Source organism: Gigantopelta aegis, chromosome 14 (genome assembly GCF_016097555.1).
Source record: "Gigantopelta aegis isolate Gae_Host chromosome 14, Gae_host_genome, whole genome shotgun sequence".
Lineage (NCBI taxonomy): Eukaryota > Metazoa > Mollusca > Gastropoda > Neomphalida > Peltospiridae > Gigantopelta > Gigantopelta aegis.
The window spans coordinates 46,435,683-46,455,157 of record NC_054712.1 but is presented as its reverse complement, the minus strand read 5'-3'; the positions used below and the strand labels follow the sequence as shown (position 1 = coordinate 46,455,157).

General features: G+C 35.8%; 1 protein-coding gene across 1 annotated transcript; it reads right to left on the bottom strand.

The window, feature by feature from the left end:
* Positions 1-1,416: 1,416 nt before the first annotated feature.
* On the bottom strand, positions 1,417-18,997 carry LOC121389493. The gene is made up of 5 exons (XM_041521145.1): positions 18,778-18,997; positions 17,855-18,001; positions 9,228-9,400; positions 3,830-4,060; positions 1,417-1,693 (listed from the first exon to the last, which is right to left on the bottom strand). The coding sequence occupies exons 2-5, from the start codon at positions 17,855-17,857 to the stop codon at positions 1,519-1,521; spliced, it is 582 nt and encodes a 193-aa protein (XP_041377079.1). The 5' UTR covers positions 17,858-18,001; positions 18,778-18,997; the 3' UTR covers positions 1,417-1,518.
* Positions 18,998-19,475: the final 478 nt, after the last annotated feature.

Sequence of the window (19,475 nt, the reverse complement as noted above, 5' to 3'; positions counted from 1 at the left end):
ACCAAACTGACAGTAAATATCTTCACATAGCTGGCCACGTTTTGAAAAATGTATATTATCAGTATAGGTAGTACTAAACCAAATAACTTCCGGCTAGGTTAAATTTCGAGGTGCACTGAACGTTTGATAGAGAAGCGAACACCACAAGTCCTGTGATTGGTGATAAATGTGAGTGTGTTGTTTGTAAAAGAAAAATAGTTTCATATGGGCAAAACATGTATGCAATTTCATCTAGTACCATTGTGTCAAGTAGCTTTGTGCTTGAAACATGTATGGGGTACCTGTAAAAATCTTTATGCGGAACTAGGGTAGTCATAGACGCTATCCATTATCTCAGCTTGACCCCAAGTTTTTCTGATTCACTTTAAGGGTGAGGGGTGAGAGTATTTATATCCGTGGCGTTTATGTATGTATGTGTGTGTGTGTGTGTGTGTGTGTGTGTGTGTGTGTGTATATATATATATATATATATATATATATATATATATATATATATATATATATAAAATTCTTGCCCTCTAAAATGTAATTTATATAAACTGGAAGAGACTGTTGGCAAGTACAGAAGGTACGTCTAAGCTTACCAGGTTCCTGGTAGAAATCTGGCAACAAAAGACAGAGCAACTTGGTAACACCACAATAATGGTCACATCCGGTGCTGCAACCGACCAGACACACGTAAATAAAATGTCTCTACGTGGTTACAAAATGTCGAAATACTTGATGTAAATGTTTTTATGGATGCCTCAAATATTAGTCTTGATGATCTAAAAGGAAAATAAGCTTGAAAATGCTTTGATTTAAAATAGTAACAAAACGTTTCAAGATGCATCATGAAAAACAGAGAGAGAGAGAGAGAAAAATGTCCCTTTCCCATACATTTACCTGATTTTTGGTAAATAAATTACAAAATAAATATTAAAAGCTATGTATCAGCTAATGCAGAATTGTAAACCGAACACAATAAGCCAAATTACATATCTATAGATCAGTTTGGTAGTGAGTTATGATCATTTTCCTAATTTGTGGGATTTCGGCCAAAATAGCACTTGACTACTGATCCAGAATGTCCATCAAGTGATTTCAGACACTTCAGATACCAGTCTAACTGAAAATCCATGTTGGATCTATTTACCAATTTGGTACTCGGATTCGGTCTGGCTAATGGACTAAAAGTAAAGCAAAATAAAACAAAACAAAATAACAATAACAATAATAATAATAATAATAATAATAATAATAATAATAATAATAATAATAATAATAATAATAATAATAATAAATAAATAAATAAAATAAAACAAACAAAAAACCACAAGTAACAAACACAGCACCTCTCAACCTAAAACACCATAAGAACAAAATTTAAAAAAACACAAACATAAAAAAACACACAAAAAACCCAGATGCCAGACAAAATTACTAAACACATTTTATTCTTTAATAAACATTGACATTAAAATAATTATGATTTGTGTGTGGTGCAAGCAGTTGCCGCCGGGGTACTCAAAGTTATATTTACTTGCACTTACAATCCTGTGGCAACCAAAGGTAGTTGTAATTGAAAAACGGTCTCCATTTGCCGGCGCTCCTAAAGCAGAAAGCAAAGAACCACATCTTGACAAATCTGTGACGACTACAATGATCTTCCCCACATCGGCAACAGGCGCAGCCGACTTGACACGCTTCGTTTCTGGTAAAAAGAGAGAAATGACAGTTTTAAATAAATCATATAATTAAGATTTTAAAGGCGCAGACACTAGTGTTTTAGCCCGCGCAAATACTAGACACTAATCTACAAACCTGTAATTCAACTAGATAAAGTTACAACAGAGTGAAACTAACGTTTAAACGGGGAAATAACGTCTAAGAATGGATTGGAGTTTGGCTTGATGACCGTTACTTCTCAGACGTTTGCGTTTTTAGAATTATTGAAAATGTATTTTAGGGGTATTACAAACAACATGATGACCAGAAACACTTCGGATGTACGAAAATGGATAATCTAAACAATAAAATTTAAGTAACTTTAAATTGTAATTACCAAAACGGCTCTAATGGTGACAAATCTGTCATAGTGATTAAAAACCAGAGTCTGTCACTTTAAAACAAAGAAATATGAACATAAAAACAAGGTTTTCCACAAGAGTGGCAATAAAGTACACATTGTCCATTAACGCTTAAAATGTCTTAATTATTCATGTAAGTATATCTGCTAATGTTTTCAAATGTTATATGTTGTTTGTTTGTTTGTTTGTTTTTTGTTTATAATGTTCTGTGGTAAATTCTGTTAATAATTTAATGCTATATATTGCGGGGGAGGGGGAGGGGAGGGGAGGGGGCGTTGTGTATTGTGTTGTTGGGCTCTTTTTGTTGTTTTTGTTTATATTTGGGTTTCTTTTTGTTTGGTGGTGGTGGTGTTGTTTGTTTGTTTGTTGTTGTTTTTTGTGGTGGGATGAGGTGTTGTTGTTATTGTTTTGTTCTCAATTTTTTTACCTTGGGGGGGGGGGGGTTGTGGTGTTGCTGTTGTGTTTAGTATTAAACAATTTTTTGTGGGTTTTTTTTTTGTGGATGGGGTATTTTTGTTTTCTTTGTTTGTTCTTTTTTTTCCTTCGTTTGTTTGTTGTGGGTTTTTGTTGTTGTTGTTGTTGTTGGGTTTTTTGTTGGGGTTTTTTACGTCATTGTACCTTTGATTGGTCCCTTTCACACTTGTTACACAATGTTATATTGATAATTGTAATTGTTTCTATTGTTTCTTCTGCTTCTTTGCCCAACTCATACAGCAACATTAAAATGTCAATATTGGTATGAGATATGTGATCAAAGACCTTTACTACTTTCAGTCTCCAGACTTCCTGTCTAATAGTATTAATACTCATCGTTTGATAGATGTTTCACTAAATGCATATTCATGGGTTGACGTAGTTTTGAAAATCATTGATTCATTGATTGATAGGTTGACGTAGTTTTGAAAATCATTGATTCATTGATTGATAGGTTGACGTAGGTTTGAAAATCATTGATTCATTGATTGATATGTTGACGTTGTTTTGAAAATCATTGATTCATTGATTGATAGGTTGACGTAGTTTTGAAAATCATTGATTCATTGATTGATAGGTTGACGTAGTTTTGAAAATCATTGATTCATTGATTGATAGGTTGACGTAGGTTTGAAAATCATTCATTCATTGATTGATATGTTGACGTTGTTTTGAAAATCATTGATTCATTGATTGATAGGTTGACGTAGTTTTGAAAATCATTGATTCATTGATTGATAGGTTGACGTAGGTTTGAAAATCATTGATTCATTGATTGATAGGTTGACGTTGTTTTGAAAATCCTCGATTCGTTGATTGATTAGTTCTATTGAAGTTGAGCGTCGTTGGTCATCATTTACCTATAGGTTGTACTATAGAAACAAAATATCATAGTTATTATTAAGTGTTCTTTTACCTACACCAACCCAGCTCATGTCATGTATTTTATAAATTTGATTATAAAGTGTTTGTTTCAAAATTTTACATTGTTTATAATTTATAAAGATTATAACATTTACTTATTTTGTGACTTAAATGGACATACCCTAGTTTTTAAATACTATGGCATATTCTGACTGATATAGTCTTTTTTGATAACTGAAATCATACTTTACTTAGATTTTATGGTTTAGATTATCAATTTCCGTACATTCGGAGTGTTTTGGGGCATCCTGGTGTTTTTAATATCACAAAATGCATTTTTTTCATATTTTTAAAAATGTAATCTTGGTTAGTTTTTACCATGTGTGTGGGGCGACAAAAAAACATATTTGGTTAGTGTTTACCCGCAAATCGCGTATGACACTCTCTGCAAGTTGGGAAGGATGACGAAACAGGCATTGTTGTGGAACTTGTACAGATATTCCCGGTTAACCGGACAGCCGTCACAGTTGACGTCATCGACTTGGCGTTTACGACGTGTCACACCTACAAGGGCAGCGGCGTCCGGGGCAGGGCAGTTCACGGTGGCTCTCAGTTTCCCACGAACTTTGCGATTTGATGCAGATATGGCTTTACTATAATAAAACAAAAATAATATACACAATGTATGTATGTATTTTTATATTTTGAATATCCTTTATTGCCTTCACAAATTTCCTCATGCGGTTACCGAGACCCGAACCTGTGGCACCCAATCGCCCGCAATTGTTGAGCCAGAACGCTACCAATCAGACCAACTACGTTCCACAAAAATAGAACGATCGTTAGTCTACCTTATTCGTACCGGTCCAACAACCACGCGGAATGTGTGAATATGTTATATGGAGAACTGGGGCGTTACCCAGTCTCCCTTGATGTCAAATTAAGAATGATCACTTTTTGCTTTAAACTAATAACTGGAAAACACACAAAGTTATCATTCTTGATATATGAATTATTGCTGAATGATTATAAAAATGGAATATGTGATCATAAATGGTTAAAGTTTATCAAATCTGTTTTGAATGACGTTGGATATAGTAATGTATGGACTGCACAGTGTAACCAGCTACCAGATGTAAATCTATTAAAACAAAGAATTCTTTTAAGATTACAGGATCAGTTCTTACAAACATGGAACAATGAAATTGTTAATTCATCTAAAGCATCCTGTTACAGACTGTTTAAATCAAATATCGTGTTCGAGACATATTTAAACAATTTAGAGAAAAAATATTGGTTACCACTATTACATTTTCGACTTTCAAATCATTATCTTCCCATTGAAAAAGACAGATCGAAAAAAATAACTTTAAAAAATAGAACATGCTTTCTGTGTACAAATAACGAAATTAGTGATGAATTTCATTATATAATGTGTTGTCCTTTTTTTAAAGATGAAAGAACAAGACTTCTGCCAAAGTGTTGCCAGTCTAGACCAAATGTTTATAAATTTAGAATGCTATTTGACAGTAAAAACAACTGGTGTTCTCAGAAAGCTAGCAATTCTCTGTAAACAAATTATGCATATTCTTAAGTATTTATTTGTATATGCAATGTATGTCTTCAAATGCAAGTATGAAAACATAGATATACACTTGTTTTATCTGATGTACATTATTATGACGAATGTGCCATCTTGTCATTTATTTATTTAATTATATTTTTACAATGTACCTCATATGTCGTTGAATTACGGCCAGAGTGTAAATAAAGTTCAGTTCAGTTCTAAAGCCCCATGGCTTGGCAACGTTTGGCAATGTATGTATGTATGTATGTATGTATGTATGTATGCATATCTATCCATCTATCTATCTATCTATCTATATATATATATATATATATATATATATATATATATATATATATATATATACACACATACATACATATACACACACACAGTCACATTACATACATACATACATACATTCATACATAATCACCATGCATCAATACATACATACATACACACATGCGCGCGCGCACACACACACATACACATATACAGACACATATACATGCATATGCCCCTGCGCCAGTGCGTTAATATCTATGTATGTAATAGTCAACCTCGACATACATACAATATATAGATATTCATACATCAATACATACTAGCCAGTGCCAGGTCTGCCCACTGTTTCATGCACGTAAGCGGGATCGACCGCGTAGATTGTAGGCCCCATGCATATGGTTGAGTTAAAGAAACTTCCTTTTTATGGAAGCTTCGATAGCTCAGAGCGTATCGTGGTTAGTCTTGCAATTTGCGGGCGAATCGGTGCCACAGGTTCGAGTCCCAGCAACGGCATGGGACACTTTGTGAGGCCAGAAAGGATTGAATTATCCCCTGCGCCAGTGCGTTAATATCTATGTATGTAATAGTCAACCTCGACATACATACAATATATACATATTCATACATCAATACATACTAGCCAGTGCCAGGTCTGCCCACTGTTTCATGCACATAAGCGGGATCGACCGCGTAGATTGTAGGCCCCATGCATATGGTTGAGTTAAAGAAACTTCCTTTTTATGGAAGCTTCGATAGCTCAGAGCGTATAGTGGTTAGCCTTGCAATTTGCGGGCGAATCGGTGCCACAGGTTCGAGTCCCAGCAACGGCATGGGACACTTTGTGAGGCCAGAAAGGATTGAATTATCCCCTGCGCCAGTGCGTTAATATCTATGTATGTAATAGTCAACCTCGACATACATACAATATATAGATATTCATACATCAATACATACTAGCCAGTGCCAGGTCTGCCCACTGTTTCATGCACGTAAGCGGGATCGACCGCGTAGATTGTAGGCCCCATGCATATGGTTGAGTTAAAGAAACTTCCTTTTTATGGAAGCTTCGATAGCTCAGAGCGTATCGTGGTTAGCCTTGCAATTTGCGGGCGAATCGGTGCCACAGGTTCGAGTCCCAGCAACGGCATGGGACACTTTGTGAGGCCAGAAAGGATTGAATTATCCCCTGCGCCAGTGCGTTAATATCTATGTATGTAATAGTCAACCTCGACATACATACAATATATACATATTCATACATCAATACATACTAGCCAGTGCCAGGTCTGCCCACTGTTTCATGCACGTAAGCGGGATCGACCGCGTAGATTGTAGGCCCCATGCATATGGTTGAGTTAAAGAAACTTCCTTTTTATGGAAGCTTCGATAGCTCAGAGCGTATCGTGGTTAGCCTTGCAATTTGCGGGCGAATCGGTGCCACAGGTTCGAGTCCCAGCAACGGCATGGGACACTTTGTGAGGCCAGAAAGGATTGAATTATCCCCTGCGCCAGTGCGTTAATATCTATGTATGTAATAGTCAACCTCGACATACATACAATATATAGATATTCATACATCAATACATACTAGCCAGTGCCAGGTCTGCCCACTGTTTCATGCACGTAAGCGGGATCGACCGCGTAGATTGTAGGCCCCATGCATATGGTTGAGTTAAAGAAACTTCCTTTTTATGGAAGCTTCGATAGCTCAGAGCGTATCGTGGTTAGCCTTGCAATTTGCGGGCGAATCGGTGCCACAGGTTCGAGTCCCAGCAACGGCATGGGACACTTTGTGAGGCCAGAAAGGATTGAATTATCCCCTGCGCCAGTGCGTTAATATCTATGTATGTAATAGTCAACCTCGACATACATACAATATATAGATATTCATACATCAATACATACTAGCCAGTGCCAGGTCTGCCCACTGTTTCATGCACGTAAGCGGGATCGACCGCGTAGATTGTAGGCCCCATGCATATGGTTGAGTTAAAGAAACTTCCTTTTTATGGAAGCTTCGATAGCTCAGAGCGTATCGTGGTTAGCCTTGCAATTTGCGGGCGAATCGGTGCCACAGGTTCGAGTCCCAGCAACGGCATGGGACACTTTGTGAGGCCAGAAAGGATTGAATTATCCCCTGCGCCAGTGCGTTAATATCTATGTATGTAATAGTCAACCTCGACATACATACAATATATAGATATTCATACATCAATACATACTAGCCAGTGCCAGGTCTGCCCACTGTTTCATGCACGTAAGCGGGATCGACCGCGTAGATTGTAGGCCCCATGCATATGGTTGAGTTAAAGAAACTTCCTTTTTATGGAAGCTTCGATAGCTCAGAGCGTATCGTGGTTAGCCTTGCAATTTGCGGGCGAATCGGTGCCACAGGTTCGAGTCCCAGCAACGGCATGGGACACTTTGTGAGGCCAGAAAGGATTGAATTATCCCCTGCGCCAGTGCGTTAATATCTATGTATGTAATAGTCAACCTCGACATACATACAATATATAGATATTCATACATCAATACATACTAGCCAGTGCCAGGTCTGCCCACTGTTTCATGCACGTAAGCGGGATCGACCGCGTAGATTGCAGGCCCCATGCATATGGTTGAGTTAAAGAAACTTTCTTTTTATGGAAGCTTCGATAGCTCAGAGCGTATCGTGGTTAGCCTTGAAATTTGCGGGCGAATCGGTGCCACAGGTTCGAGTCCCAGCAACGGCATGGGACAATTTTTGAGGCCAGAAAGGATTGAATTATCCCCTGCGCCAGTGCGTTAATATCTATATATGTAATAGTCAACCTCGACATACATACAATATATAGATATTCATACATCAATGCATACATGCCATACCCACTACATACATAAGCGGGATACATACATGCAGGCCCCATGCATATGGTTGAGTTAAAGAAGCTTCCTTTTTATGGAAGCTTCGATAGCTCAGAGCCTATCGTGGTTAGTCTTGCAATTTGCGGGCGAATCGGTGCCACAATTTCGAGTCCCAGCAACGGCATGGGACAATTTTTGAGGCCAGAAAGGATTGAATTATCCCCTGCGCCAGTGCGTTAATATCTATGTATGTAATAGTCAACCTCGACATACATACAATATATAGATATTCATACATCAGTACATACATACATACATACATACATACATACATACATACATACATACATACAGGTACAGTTTGAAACATCAGGTGACCTAGACTACAAAGTGTTTTTCAAAACCACAGACACACACCAACTTCTCCACTGCAAGTCTTTTCACCCACGCCACACCTTTAAAGCCATTGTTAATTCTCAGATTATTAGATTTCACAGAATTTCGAGTAACACGCAGTATTTCAATAGGGATTGTTAACTTTTATTTAGTGCCTTAAATTCTAGGTATATTCAAAACGGTTTTGAAGAAAAATTAAATCTGAAACTGTTCGAGAATTAAAAAATCCCCTTAGGACAACTGAAGACTATAAACCACACAAAATTCAGCATAACCAACCACCCCAAATACGCATTTGCTCATCTGCTACTTGTAAGCAAACCAGGTTTAGACTTCACAAGTTATTTAAAACGCAGTCGACTAATATTTGGTTCAAAAGACGTAAACGACCTGTTGAGACTTGAACGAGAGGCCTTCTGGATTCGTACATTACGACATTACGTACCAAAATAAAAGCCATTTGGAATCAACGTGGAATCTGCTAAAGTCGTAGAAAGAGGTAAAATAGTGTTTCCAATCATTTACAAACGATATGAATAAATGTTTTTATCCAGATTCGAACTTTTTTTCTTTTATTCCGGCAAAAGACAGCCTGCTCCCCTACAAAAGTAGGAGCCCGTTCGCTTATGCTCCCCACTCTTATCAGGGAGTTGCTCCCATTTCACATCTGTGTGATGAACACACTCGAAGATTTGCGAATGTTAAATCAATATTTTGTTCTGTACCTGTACTTGGGCTTGATCTTGGCTTTGTCCTCGTCATAAAGGGCTTTGCTGTATGGCACCAACTCGTTGTAGAAAGAGTCCGTCACATCTGTACACCTGTGTTTTCCTTCTGTCAACTTCACGCCTATTGCACCGTAACTCGCGATAAACACGCACATCAATGTCAGCGAGTTCTACAATTAAAGAAAGAAAGAAAGAAAAATATATATGTACTCTCTTGTGCTGAATAATAGTTAAGTGAATATAAATTGAAGCTACCGTGATTGATTTGTTGCAAATTTTATATTATTTTAAATGTATTTGTTTATTTGCTCGTTCATATATATATGGTTTACCTCAATACTGAAACCTCTGTAAACCGGATACCCCTCATAACCGGACTTTTCCCTTGGTCCCATGGTTGTCCGGTTTTGAGGGGTTTCACTGTGTGTGTATATATATATATATATATATATATATATATATATATACATGACGTCAGCATGACGTGACGTCATCTTATTGTTAATTTGAAAAAGGCAAAAATACCGAAACATGTAATTAAATTAATGAGCTGGTAGTGGTGGTGGTATTTTATGTAATATTATAAATTATAAATTATATATATATATATATATATATATATATATATATATATATATATATATATATATATATATATATATATATATATGACGTCAGCATGACGTGACGTCATCTTATTGTTAATTTGAAAAAGGCAAAAATACCGAAACCAGTAATTAAATTAATGAGCTGGTGGTTGTGGTGGTATTTTATGTAATATTATAAATTATGTATGTAAATGTATGTATATATATATATATATATATATATATATATATATATATATATATATATATATATATATATATATATATATATAGATGCATATGCAATGCATATGTACCCAATTTGAACTGGATTCAGAAAGAGTTGACCGATTACTATTATATAACAAAGGTTTTAGTTTGGTTTGTTTTTGGGGGGTTTTTATTTAATTTTTTTGTTGTTTCTTAGCCCGAATATTGAGTACATAATTGGGCTCTCTTGCTGGGTTGGTGTTATTTTTTGTCTCTGTGGAGAGAAGAAAACAAATTGATATATTAAATCTTCATGTAACTATGTATTATACTTATGTCTCTCGTATTATGTACATGTGTGTGGATATCATATTAATAAAAATGGAAAAAAAAAGAAAAAAAAATTCCTAATATATGATATTGGTGATACCGGTTTTTTTCTCCAGTTGATCTCGAACGATGAGGTTGTGTTCTGAGAACGTGGCGATTTCTCTCCCCCCCACCCTAGGGGCTGTGCTTTGTTCGCTTGGGCCTTTGGCCAAGTACCGAATAGAGCACAATGGTGAATCAGCGACCGTGACTTTATACTACGGCAATGAGACAAAGAGACGCGCACCGAGTAGAAGAAGGAGGAGGCGACCTAAGTCTACACAGGGGGAGCCTAACTTGGCGGCTCAACCGCCAGCGGCGGTTCCACCTGTTCCGAAGAGGAGGACGAGACGCGGAACGGTGCAGGGTGATCCAAACCCGGTGGCTAAACCACCGGTGGCGGTTCATTCTGCTTTACCGGCTTCACCCACTCGACCGAAGCACTCGCCAGGAACCATCCAGGGGGGGCCAAAGCTGTCAGCTCCACTGACAGTGGAGGCCCCTCCTGTTGAGGGAACCACATCGATGGACACGGGACACGTGGTCGTTCTTGACCCGCCGGAAAGTCCACCACCACCTCCGGTTGTTGTTGTTGGAGCGGAGATCCAGCGAGAGTCCAAAAGGAGGAAGATGTCTTCGGTTACCTCACCGAAGAGGTCCGACCAAACCGATTGGACTATCGTCTGTGACAAGCTCCCAGCAAAATATAGAAGAGCGGTCATCGGGGACTTCACCGACCCACAACAACTCAAGGGACCCTGGACAGAAAAGGAATGGCGCCAACTTCCGACAGGACAAGGGAAGTACCAGATCCGGGGCTCCCCCCACTCCAAACAACTTTATGTGACAGCGCAGCAGGACGGGCTGTACAGACAAGGACTCCTGATGCCTGCGATGCCCAACGCGACCATTCATCGCATCTTAAAGATGGTGCTGCGGGACAGCTACACAGGAGCCCTTGAATGTAACACCGAGTATTTGATGGAAGGACTCCCCAACTTCTCACCTGATCAGCCCATCAACTCACCATGAGTCCTGCTGCGCCAACCTTAACTAGGACAGGTAACCTCCTTTTTGGGCTTAGTTGGACTTTAAATACTTTTCGATCGAGTTCAAAATTCGTATGTTTATTTTTTTATAAACAGTCCAACGCAATTTACTTTGGCGCCCGTTAAATTGCTCAAATCACCTTAAAACCTTTTTGGCCGAGCAGTCAAACTTATTTTTGGGTTTAAATTCTTAGTCCGGACATGATGTTAGGTGCAGTTATTCTCCGTAGACTTTAGCTTTTTCTAGTTAGACCCGAAGGAATCGAAATTCAGCCAGTCAGAACACGGCCCATTTTTGGTGTCTACTAGTCGGTCCGCGCAGTCGCTGGACACAACTAAATTCTTATTCCAAAATCTGCCCACTTCAAACTTATCCCCCACCCTTTTGTCTGTCACTGGCAAAGGCCAGAGATTATGCCCAGGACAGACATGCTTGAAACCTTCGTGGTATATGAGCATGTAAATAAATATTGGAATGGAATGGTGATACCGAAACACACAACAGTAATAAATAATCTCTTTATCATATAATCTCAAGCTTAATACAGCATGTTGTTGGAAACTGTACACGCAAATATTAATTCTAGTCCGCCATTAAAGTTCAAGCGTGCTGTCCCGGGCACACACCTCAGCTATCTGAGATGTCTTCCCAGGACAGTGGGATAGTTGTTAGTTGTCAGTGGTAAATGAGAGAAAAGAGGGTGTAGTGGTCGTACACCTATCCATTAAGTCGTTAAAACTCGCTCTGGGTGGGAACCGCTACGGAGCTGCGAGTCATGTACCTACCAGTCCTATGTCCGGTGACAGCTTTTAGTATTAAGTGTCTTTTGAAATAATGTTTTTATTTAATGACCCTTAATAAATACGTCAATTATGGAGTGTCGCCGTAGTGCGTTTGCTTAAAAGTCAATAAACGTAGTGCCGTGGCCTCGACTAATTTACATCTAATTTGTACAGTTATTAAATTCTGAAGGTATGTGATATGAAAAGTATCACATACTTTGATTACACTGGATATGCTAGCTATTATATATATATATATATATATATATATATATATATATATATATATATATATATATATATATATATAGTGTCGTAACGATTTTACGAAACGAGTGTCAGGATTCTTGTATTGCCCGAGTGAGAGTGACGGTAATACATGAATTCTGACATGTATTTTGTAAAATTAGTACAATTCACACGCAAGTATAATAATTTCTTTATTATCCATATTATCCGTAATATTATTTTTATGAATAACAAGATAGGACCATGTCAAAACGTAACTAGAAAGAGACGACGAAATGATGCCATTTAAAAATTGACGTAATTTTTGTGAAGTAATTACACAGCTAAGACTGTAAAAGCCGCATAATGTTATGACATCGCTCTCCAAAATTACGCCATTTGTTGTGCACGTGAAATCACACGTTAGTCCTACTGGTTATATTTCCCTGTATATCTTCAAATATGTGGATAATAAATATATAATATTGACGTAGCTTGTACTTTATATTTTATTGTTTTTGCTTGTAATAGGTATTGTACCTTTTAGCAATGCAGCATACAGTGATATTGACGTAGGTTGTAATTATTATTATTATTATTATTATTATTATTATTATTATTATTATTATTATTGTCTGTCTTTAGGTACTGTATCTTTTAGCAAAGTAACGTACAGTGCTATTGACGTAGCTTGTAATGTATTATTATTATTATTAGCTTGTAGTAGGTTTTGTACCTCTTAGCACTGTAACGTAGTTTGTATTTTATTATTATTATTACTATTATTATTATTATTATTATTATTATTTATTATTATTATTATTATTATTGTTATTATTGTTGTTGTTGTTGTTGTTGTTGTTGTTATTGTTGTTGTTGTTATTAGATTGTAATAGGTTTTGTACCCTTTAACACGATAACGTACAGATGGTATACTTCTCGTTACAACCAGTCCACCTTGACTGGTATATCAAAGGCCGTGGTATGTGCTATCCTGTCTGTGGGATGGTGCATATAAAAGATTCTTTGCTAATGGACAAATGTAGCGGGTTTTCTCTCTAAAACTATAAGCCAAAATTAGCAATATGCTCTAGTGGTGTCGATAAACAAAAAAAACTTTGACGTAGGTTGTAATATATTATTGCTATTTTTATCTTGTAGTAGTTTTTGTACCATTTAGGATTGTAACGTCGAGTAATATTGACCTAGGTTGTAATTTATTATTAAGGGGACATTCCTGTGTTTGCTGCAATTTTTAAGACGTAATGTACTAACAGAGACTTTTTGACGATTGTAATTACATATCAAATATATTTTTCTGCATAAAATATTAGTTACTGTATATTAAACGTGTTTCTTATCGTTCTAAAATATTAATTTTTTTGTACGTACGAAATTATTTGAAGGCAAAATCCAGTTTGGGCGTCCTACAAGTATTCAGACGACCAGAAACACATTGAATATACAGACATTGATATTCTAAACAAGAAAATGTATTTAATATGTAAGTTTAATTGTAGAACTATTTTATTAGTCGGAAACATCTTACAGTTCAGCAAACTGAGGACTGTCCCACTAATTTTAGGGGTTTTTTTTAATTTTTAAAAACAATTTATAGTCAATATTTCATGTTTATAGGTGATATATATAAACCTAACAGAAGGACAATTTTCTGTGAATTTTATACTTGAAGCTCTCCACTTTGTATTGGACAACAACACCTTTGACTTTAATGAGAAACACATCCGTCAAATTAAAGGGTGTGCAATGGGATCAAATGTTAGTCCTACATATGCAACTCTCGTGGTTGCTTATTTGGAAGAGACATTATTCAGTAACATTAATGAACAGTGGGATAATATATCAGCAGATTGTGTTAAATTAAACTGGAAAAGGTATCTAGACGATTGTTTCTTGATATGGATAAACGATGATGACTCAATTAAGCAATTGCACAGTATTCTAAATAATTTGCACCCATCCATACAATTTACTATGGAGACGAATCGTAATAGAATACCATTCCTGGATATTGAAATCATAAAAGAAGGTGTTAATTTAATTACGGATGTGTACTACAAACCAATTAATACACATGAGTATCTCCAGTTTCATTCTTGTCATCCTAGACATACCAGACAAAGCATACCCTATAGCATGGCAATGCGTATTTGTACTATAGTTACAGTACTAGTTACTATAGTTGTAGTAGACGTTTAGATTTACAGATGTTTTTACGAAAACAGGGATATCCTATGGGTCTAATTACCAACTGTATTGAAAGAATTAAATGCATTCCAATTGAAGAGTTGAGAAAAACTTCAAATAAGTCTTGCAATCAGAATGAGAGTATTACTCTGGTCACTACATATAATCCGAACAATACTAAAATAATGCCTACTGTCCAGAACCATCTACCTATATTACTGAAAAGTTCTAAAATAAAAGCTTGCTTATCTAAAAGAAATATTATTAACAGCACTCGACAGCCTAAGAATCTTAAACAAATACTATGTCCTTCTATATTTACATCTAACTTGTGTAAGTCTGTTAGTAAATGCGGAGATAAAAGATGCGGCATATGTGACATATTAATTGAAGGTAATACATTTCAGTTTGCAGATGGCAAATCATTCTATGTACATACCAACATGAATTGTAAGACAAAAATGTTATTTACGCTATAATATGTACAGGTTGCAAAGAAATTATATTGGAGAGACCGGTATGGAACTTCGATACAGGGTCACCTTGCATAAACAGCACATTAGGGACTCTTCAACCAGTATTTTGTGGGTAAGTCATCACATCAAAAGCTGTGGGAACGGCAAATTTACTATATTCTCATTTTATAAAGTTATGATGGATGAGAAACATTTTCGACAGCAAAAGGAAGCCCATTTTATTCACATTTTCAAACCAAAACTTAACATACGCTAACCCATATTGTGGTCACTACACTCCAACATAGTTTCAAACTGTGCTGTACAATGTATCTACTGTTAGAACATCTGACTCTTATATGCTTGTTTACATGTATTACAATGTAACAATAGCAATGTTAATATGACAGTTATATACCGTCACTATAATTATAATTATTATCTCGTTTAATGTCAAATATGCAATTTGTTCGTGGTATACATCTTTTATTGTTAGAATTGCCGTGACGTCATCGAAATTACCTCCCGCTGTAGATGACGTCATGTATATGGAACTGATGAACCCGTTACGGGTGAAAGGCGCTTATTCCATTAAAACGTTGTGAAATTCTATCTTTTTATTTATTCATCCGATACACTTTATTCTAATAACTTAGATATATATATATATATATATATATATATATATATATATATATATATATATATATATATATATATATATATATATATATCGCATGCCAGTTTGTATGTATGTGTGTATTGATGCATGAATATTTATATATTGTATGTATGTTGAGGTTGACTGTTACATACATATTTATTTATTTATTTATTTATTTATTTATTTATTTTTAGCTTGTAGTAGGCATTGTACCTTTTGCTATTATTTACGGCACTCCAGCTGTATGCCAATACACGTAATAAACGTACGTGAATTGAAAATATATATTTACATTATACATGTACATATATAAAATCTATTAGCTGAAGTGCCGAAGAGATCTGAAGGAATCGCAATGCAGCGAACACAGATCAAAAAGTGAACAATATAGACCAGGAAACTTAAAGGGACATTCCTGAGTTTACTGCATTGTAAAATGTTTCCGACTAATAAAATAGTTCCACAATTAAACTTACGTATTAAATATATTTTCTTGTTTAGAATGTCAGTATCTGTATATCCAGTATGTTTCTGGTCGGCTTAAAGGGACATTCCTGAGTTTGCTGCAATTTTTAAGATGTTATCAACTAACATAGACTTTTTAACGATTGTAGTTAAATATCAAACATATGTTTCTACATAACATATTAGCGGCTGTATATTAAACGTATTTCTGATCGTTCTAATATTTGTACTAGGTTAAATTTCATTTTATTTCTTAAAATATTTGAAGACAAATTCAGTTTAGGCTTCTTATAAATATTAAGACGACCATAAACACATTGAATATACAGACACTGATATTCTAAACAAGAAAATATATTTAATATGTAAGTTTAATCGTAGAACTATTTTATTAGTCGGAAACATCTTACAATACAGCAAACTCGGGAATGTCCCTTTAATATTTATAAGAAGCCTAAAATAATATATTAAGAAATAAAATGAAATTTAACCTAGTACAAATATTAGAACGATCAGAAACACGTTTAATATACAGCCGCTAATATTTTATGCAGAAAAATATATTTGATATTTAATTACAATCTTTAAAAAGTATGTTAGTCGATAACATCTTCAAAAACAAAACAAAAAAAAACATGCTGCAAACTCAGGAGTGTCCCTTTAATAATAAATTAAAACCAGGTCAATATTACTCGACGTTACAGTCCTAAATGGTACAAAAACTACTACAAGATAAAAATTGCAATAATACATTACAACCTACGTCTGTTAGTCGATAACATCTTCAAAAAAAAAAAAAAAAAAAAAAAAAAAAAAAATCCTGCAAACTCAGGAATGTACCTTTAAGACCGGCCTCGGTGGCGTCGTGGCAGGCCATCGGTCTACAGGCTGGTAGGTACTGGATTCGGATCCTAGTCGAGGCATGGGATTTTTAATCCAGATACCGACTCCAAACCCTGAGTGAGTGCTTCGCAAGGCTTAATGGGTAGGTGTAAACCACTTGAACCAACCAGTGATCCATAACTGGTTCAACAAAGGCCATGTTTTGTGCTATCCTGCCTGTGGGAAGCGCAAATAAAAGATCCCTTACTGCCTGTCGTAAAAGAGTAGCCTATGTGGCGACAGCGGGTTTCCTCTGAAAAACAGTGTCAGAATGACCATATGTTTGACGTCCAATAGCCGATGATAAGATAAAAAATCAATGTGCTCTAGCGGCGTCGTTAAATAAAACAAACTTTACTATTGTACCTTTAAATCTAAATGTCACAAGCCAAGGTACTATTCCGTTTAATTACCATATTTCGTAATACAGTAGTTACACTGATTGGTACACGGAATGGCATGGGTACCTTGGTTTGTGAAGATTAGTTCACGGTTACCATACGGAATATAAGACAAATTAAAAAATATATTTAATTATATTTATTTGATTTTCGAAATGTCGTATTAGCGAATTAATACTCAGCTTTAATTTTAATTCGCATTTCGGATTTAGCAAACGGTAGCTTATTCTGTAATACAGCTAAAATGTGTTTGATAAATTCGGATAAGATATAATACTTGTGCCATGTATAACAAACTATACAACAATCTTGCAAAAACTTACCATTGTATTTGATGAAAATTCTGCAGTCAGTTGAAAAGTGAAAATCTTCAGTTCAATCTTGGATGTATCTCTATGTCTCTCTAGTTCGTGTTTTCGTGAACGCCACCCGTATCCATATTTATACACCCCGCATCACCTGGATGGGCTCTAACGAGACAAGCCAATTATTTTACATTACAATAAAACGGGTTGTTATTGTACATTTTTGTCAACAGTTAATTCGGTGAAAGATATAAAAATAAGATAAGAAAAATTAAGTAAATGAAATTATTAAAAACAACACCCCATGTGGGAAGAATGTTATTGCAACTAGAAGTTGTCAACAGTTAATTTCGGTGAAGGATTTTTTTTTTTTATTCTAGTAAGAAAAAAATATTTGTAAAAAGGAAAAATAACGGCAAACAGGTAAGGACCTGTCTGGATCATATAAAGTGGGGCGGAGATGGGGGATGTCAAAATGAGGGTGTATAGGATGGCAGAGAATATTTCGTTCAGTATCGCATTTCTACACAATATTAAAATATTAAACAGTAGTGGCTAATCAATTTTTAATTGACTAAATACATCACTAATCAACATTGTCAAAATGTTCCCTGGAAAGGTAAAACGTGTGCTTAAAGACACCCCAGCATATTTAAAATATGTATTTATGTATAGATAGAAGAAGAAAAAGAAGAAAAAGTAAAAGCAAAAAAACCCAAAACCAAATGCAAAAGGCAAATAATGAGAAGAAGAAAGAAGATAGAGAACGAAAACAAAGAAGATGATAAAGAAAAAAAAAAAAAAAAAAAAAATTCTACGCTACCCCCCCCCCCCCCCCCCCCTCCCCCCTCCACTACCATGATCCCCAAATTGAGCATTCAGGGAAGGGCGGTTTGGAGTAAACAACATGGAGTGGTACAGAAAATATTATCACTAAACACCAGCATGGGGCGGGTTTATCTCATCTTTTGCACAATTCTAAAGATGTTTACGCTGTCCACTTCGCTTCCTGGTCATCTGCCCCGAATGTCTCTCATTGGTCAGCTCGCACCACGGGGGACATAGGTTTTCGTCAATAATAAAAAAATAACAATAACTCTAATTTGTCCCTGACAATTTACTATCCCATCTGGATCGTCATGGGCAAGGTCTCCTAAAATAATAATAATACAAATAATAAGAATAATAAATAATAAGAATAACGTCAGTATTGTAGAATTTGCTTTATATTCCAGTCAATGTATGGTTTGTTACAAAAATTAGAACAGAAATATCTATCTATCTATGTATGTATGTATGTATATATATATATATATATATATATATATGTATGTGTGTGTGTGTGTGTGTGTGTGTGTGTGTGTGTGTGTGTATTCATATATGCATTCTATATAACATATTTAACATCCGCTCTCAAAAGTGCGTTCTAAATATGATTTTTGTAGGTAAAAATTTAAAAAAGTAATACAATTGGGACTTTTATGTTTGCCATTAAGGTTCTCGTTCCAACCAGTGCACCACAACTGGTCAAATGCCATGGTATGTGCTTTCCTGCCTGTGGGAAAAGTGCATATAAAATATACCTTGCTGCATGAGGAACAAAATGTAGCGGGTTTCCTCTGATGACTACGTGTCGGAA

What these genes read in the sequence shown, in the direction of transcription:
- LOC121389493 (XM_041521145.1), bottom strand. An exon ending in AAGATCAAGCCCAAGTACAG is followed by an intron (nt 4,061 to 9,227) that starts GTACAGAACAAA and finishes GTTTTATTATAG; the next exon opens with TAAAGCCATATCTGCATCAA. An exon ending in GTGTCATACGCGATTTGCGG is followed by an intron (nt 1,694 to 3,829) that starts GTAAACACTAAC and finishes TCTTTTTACCAG; the next exon opens with AAACGAAGCGTGTCAAGTCG.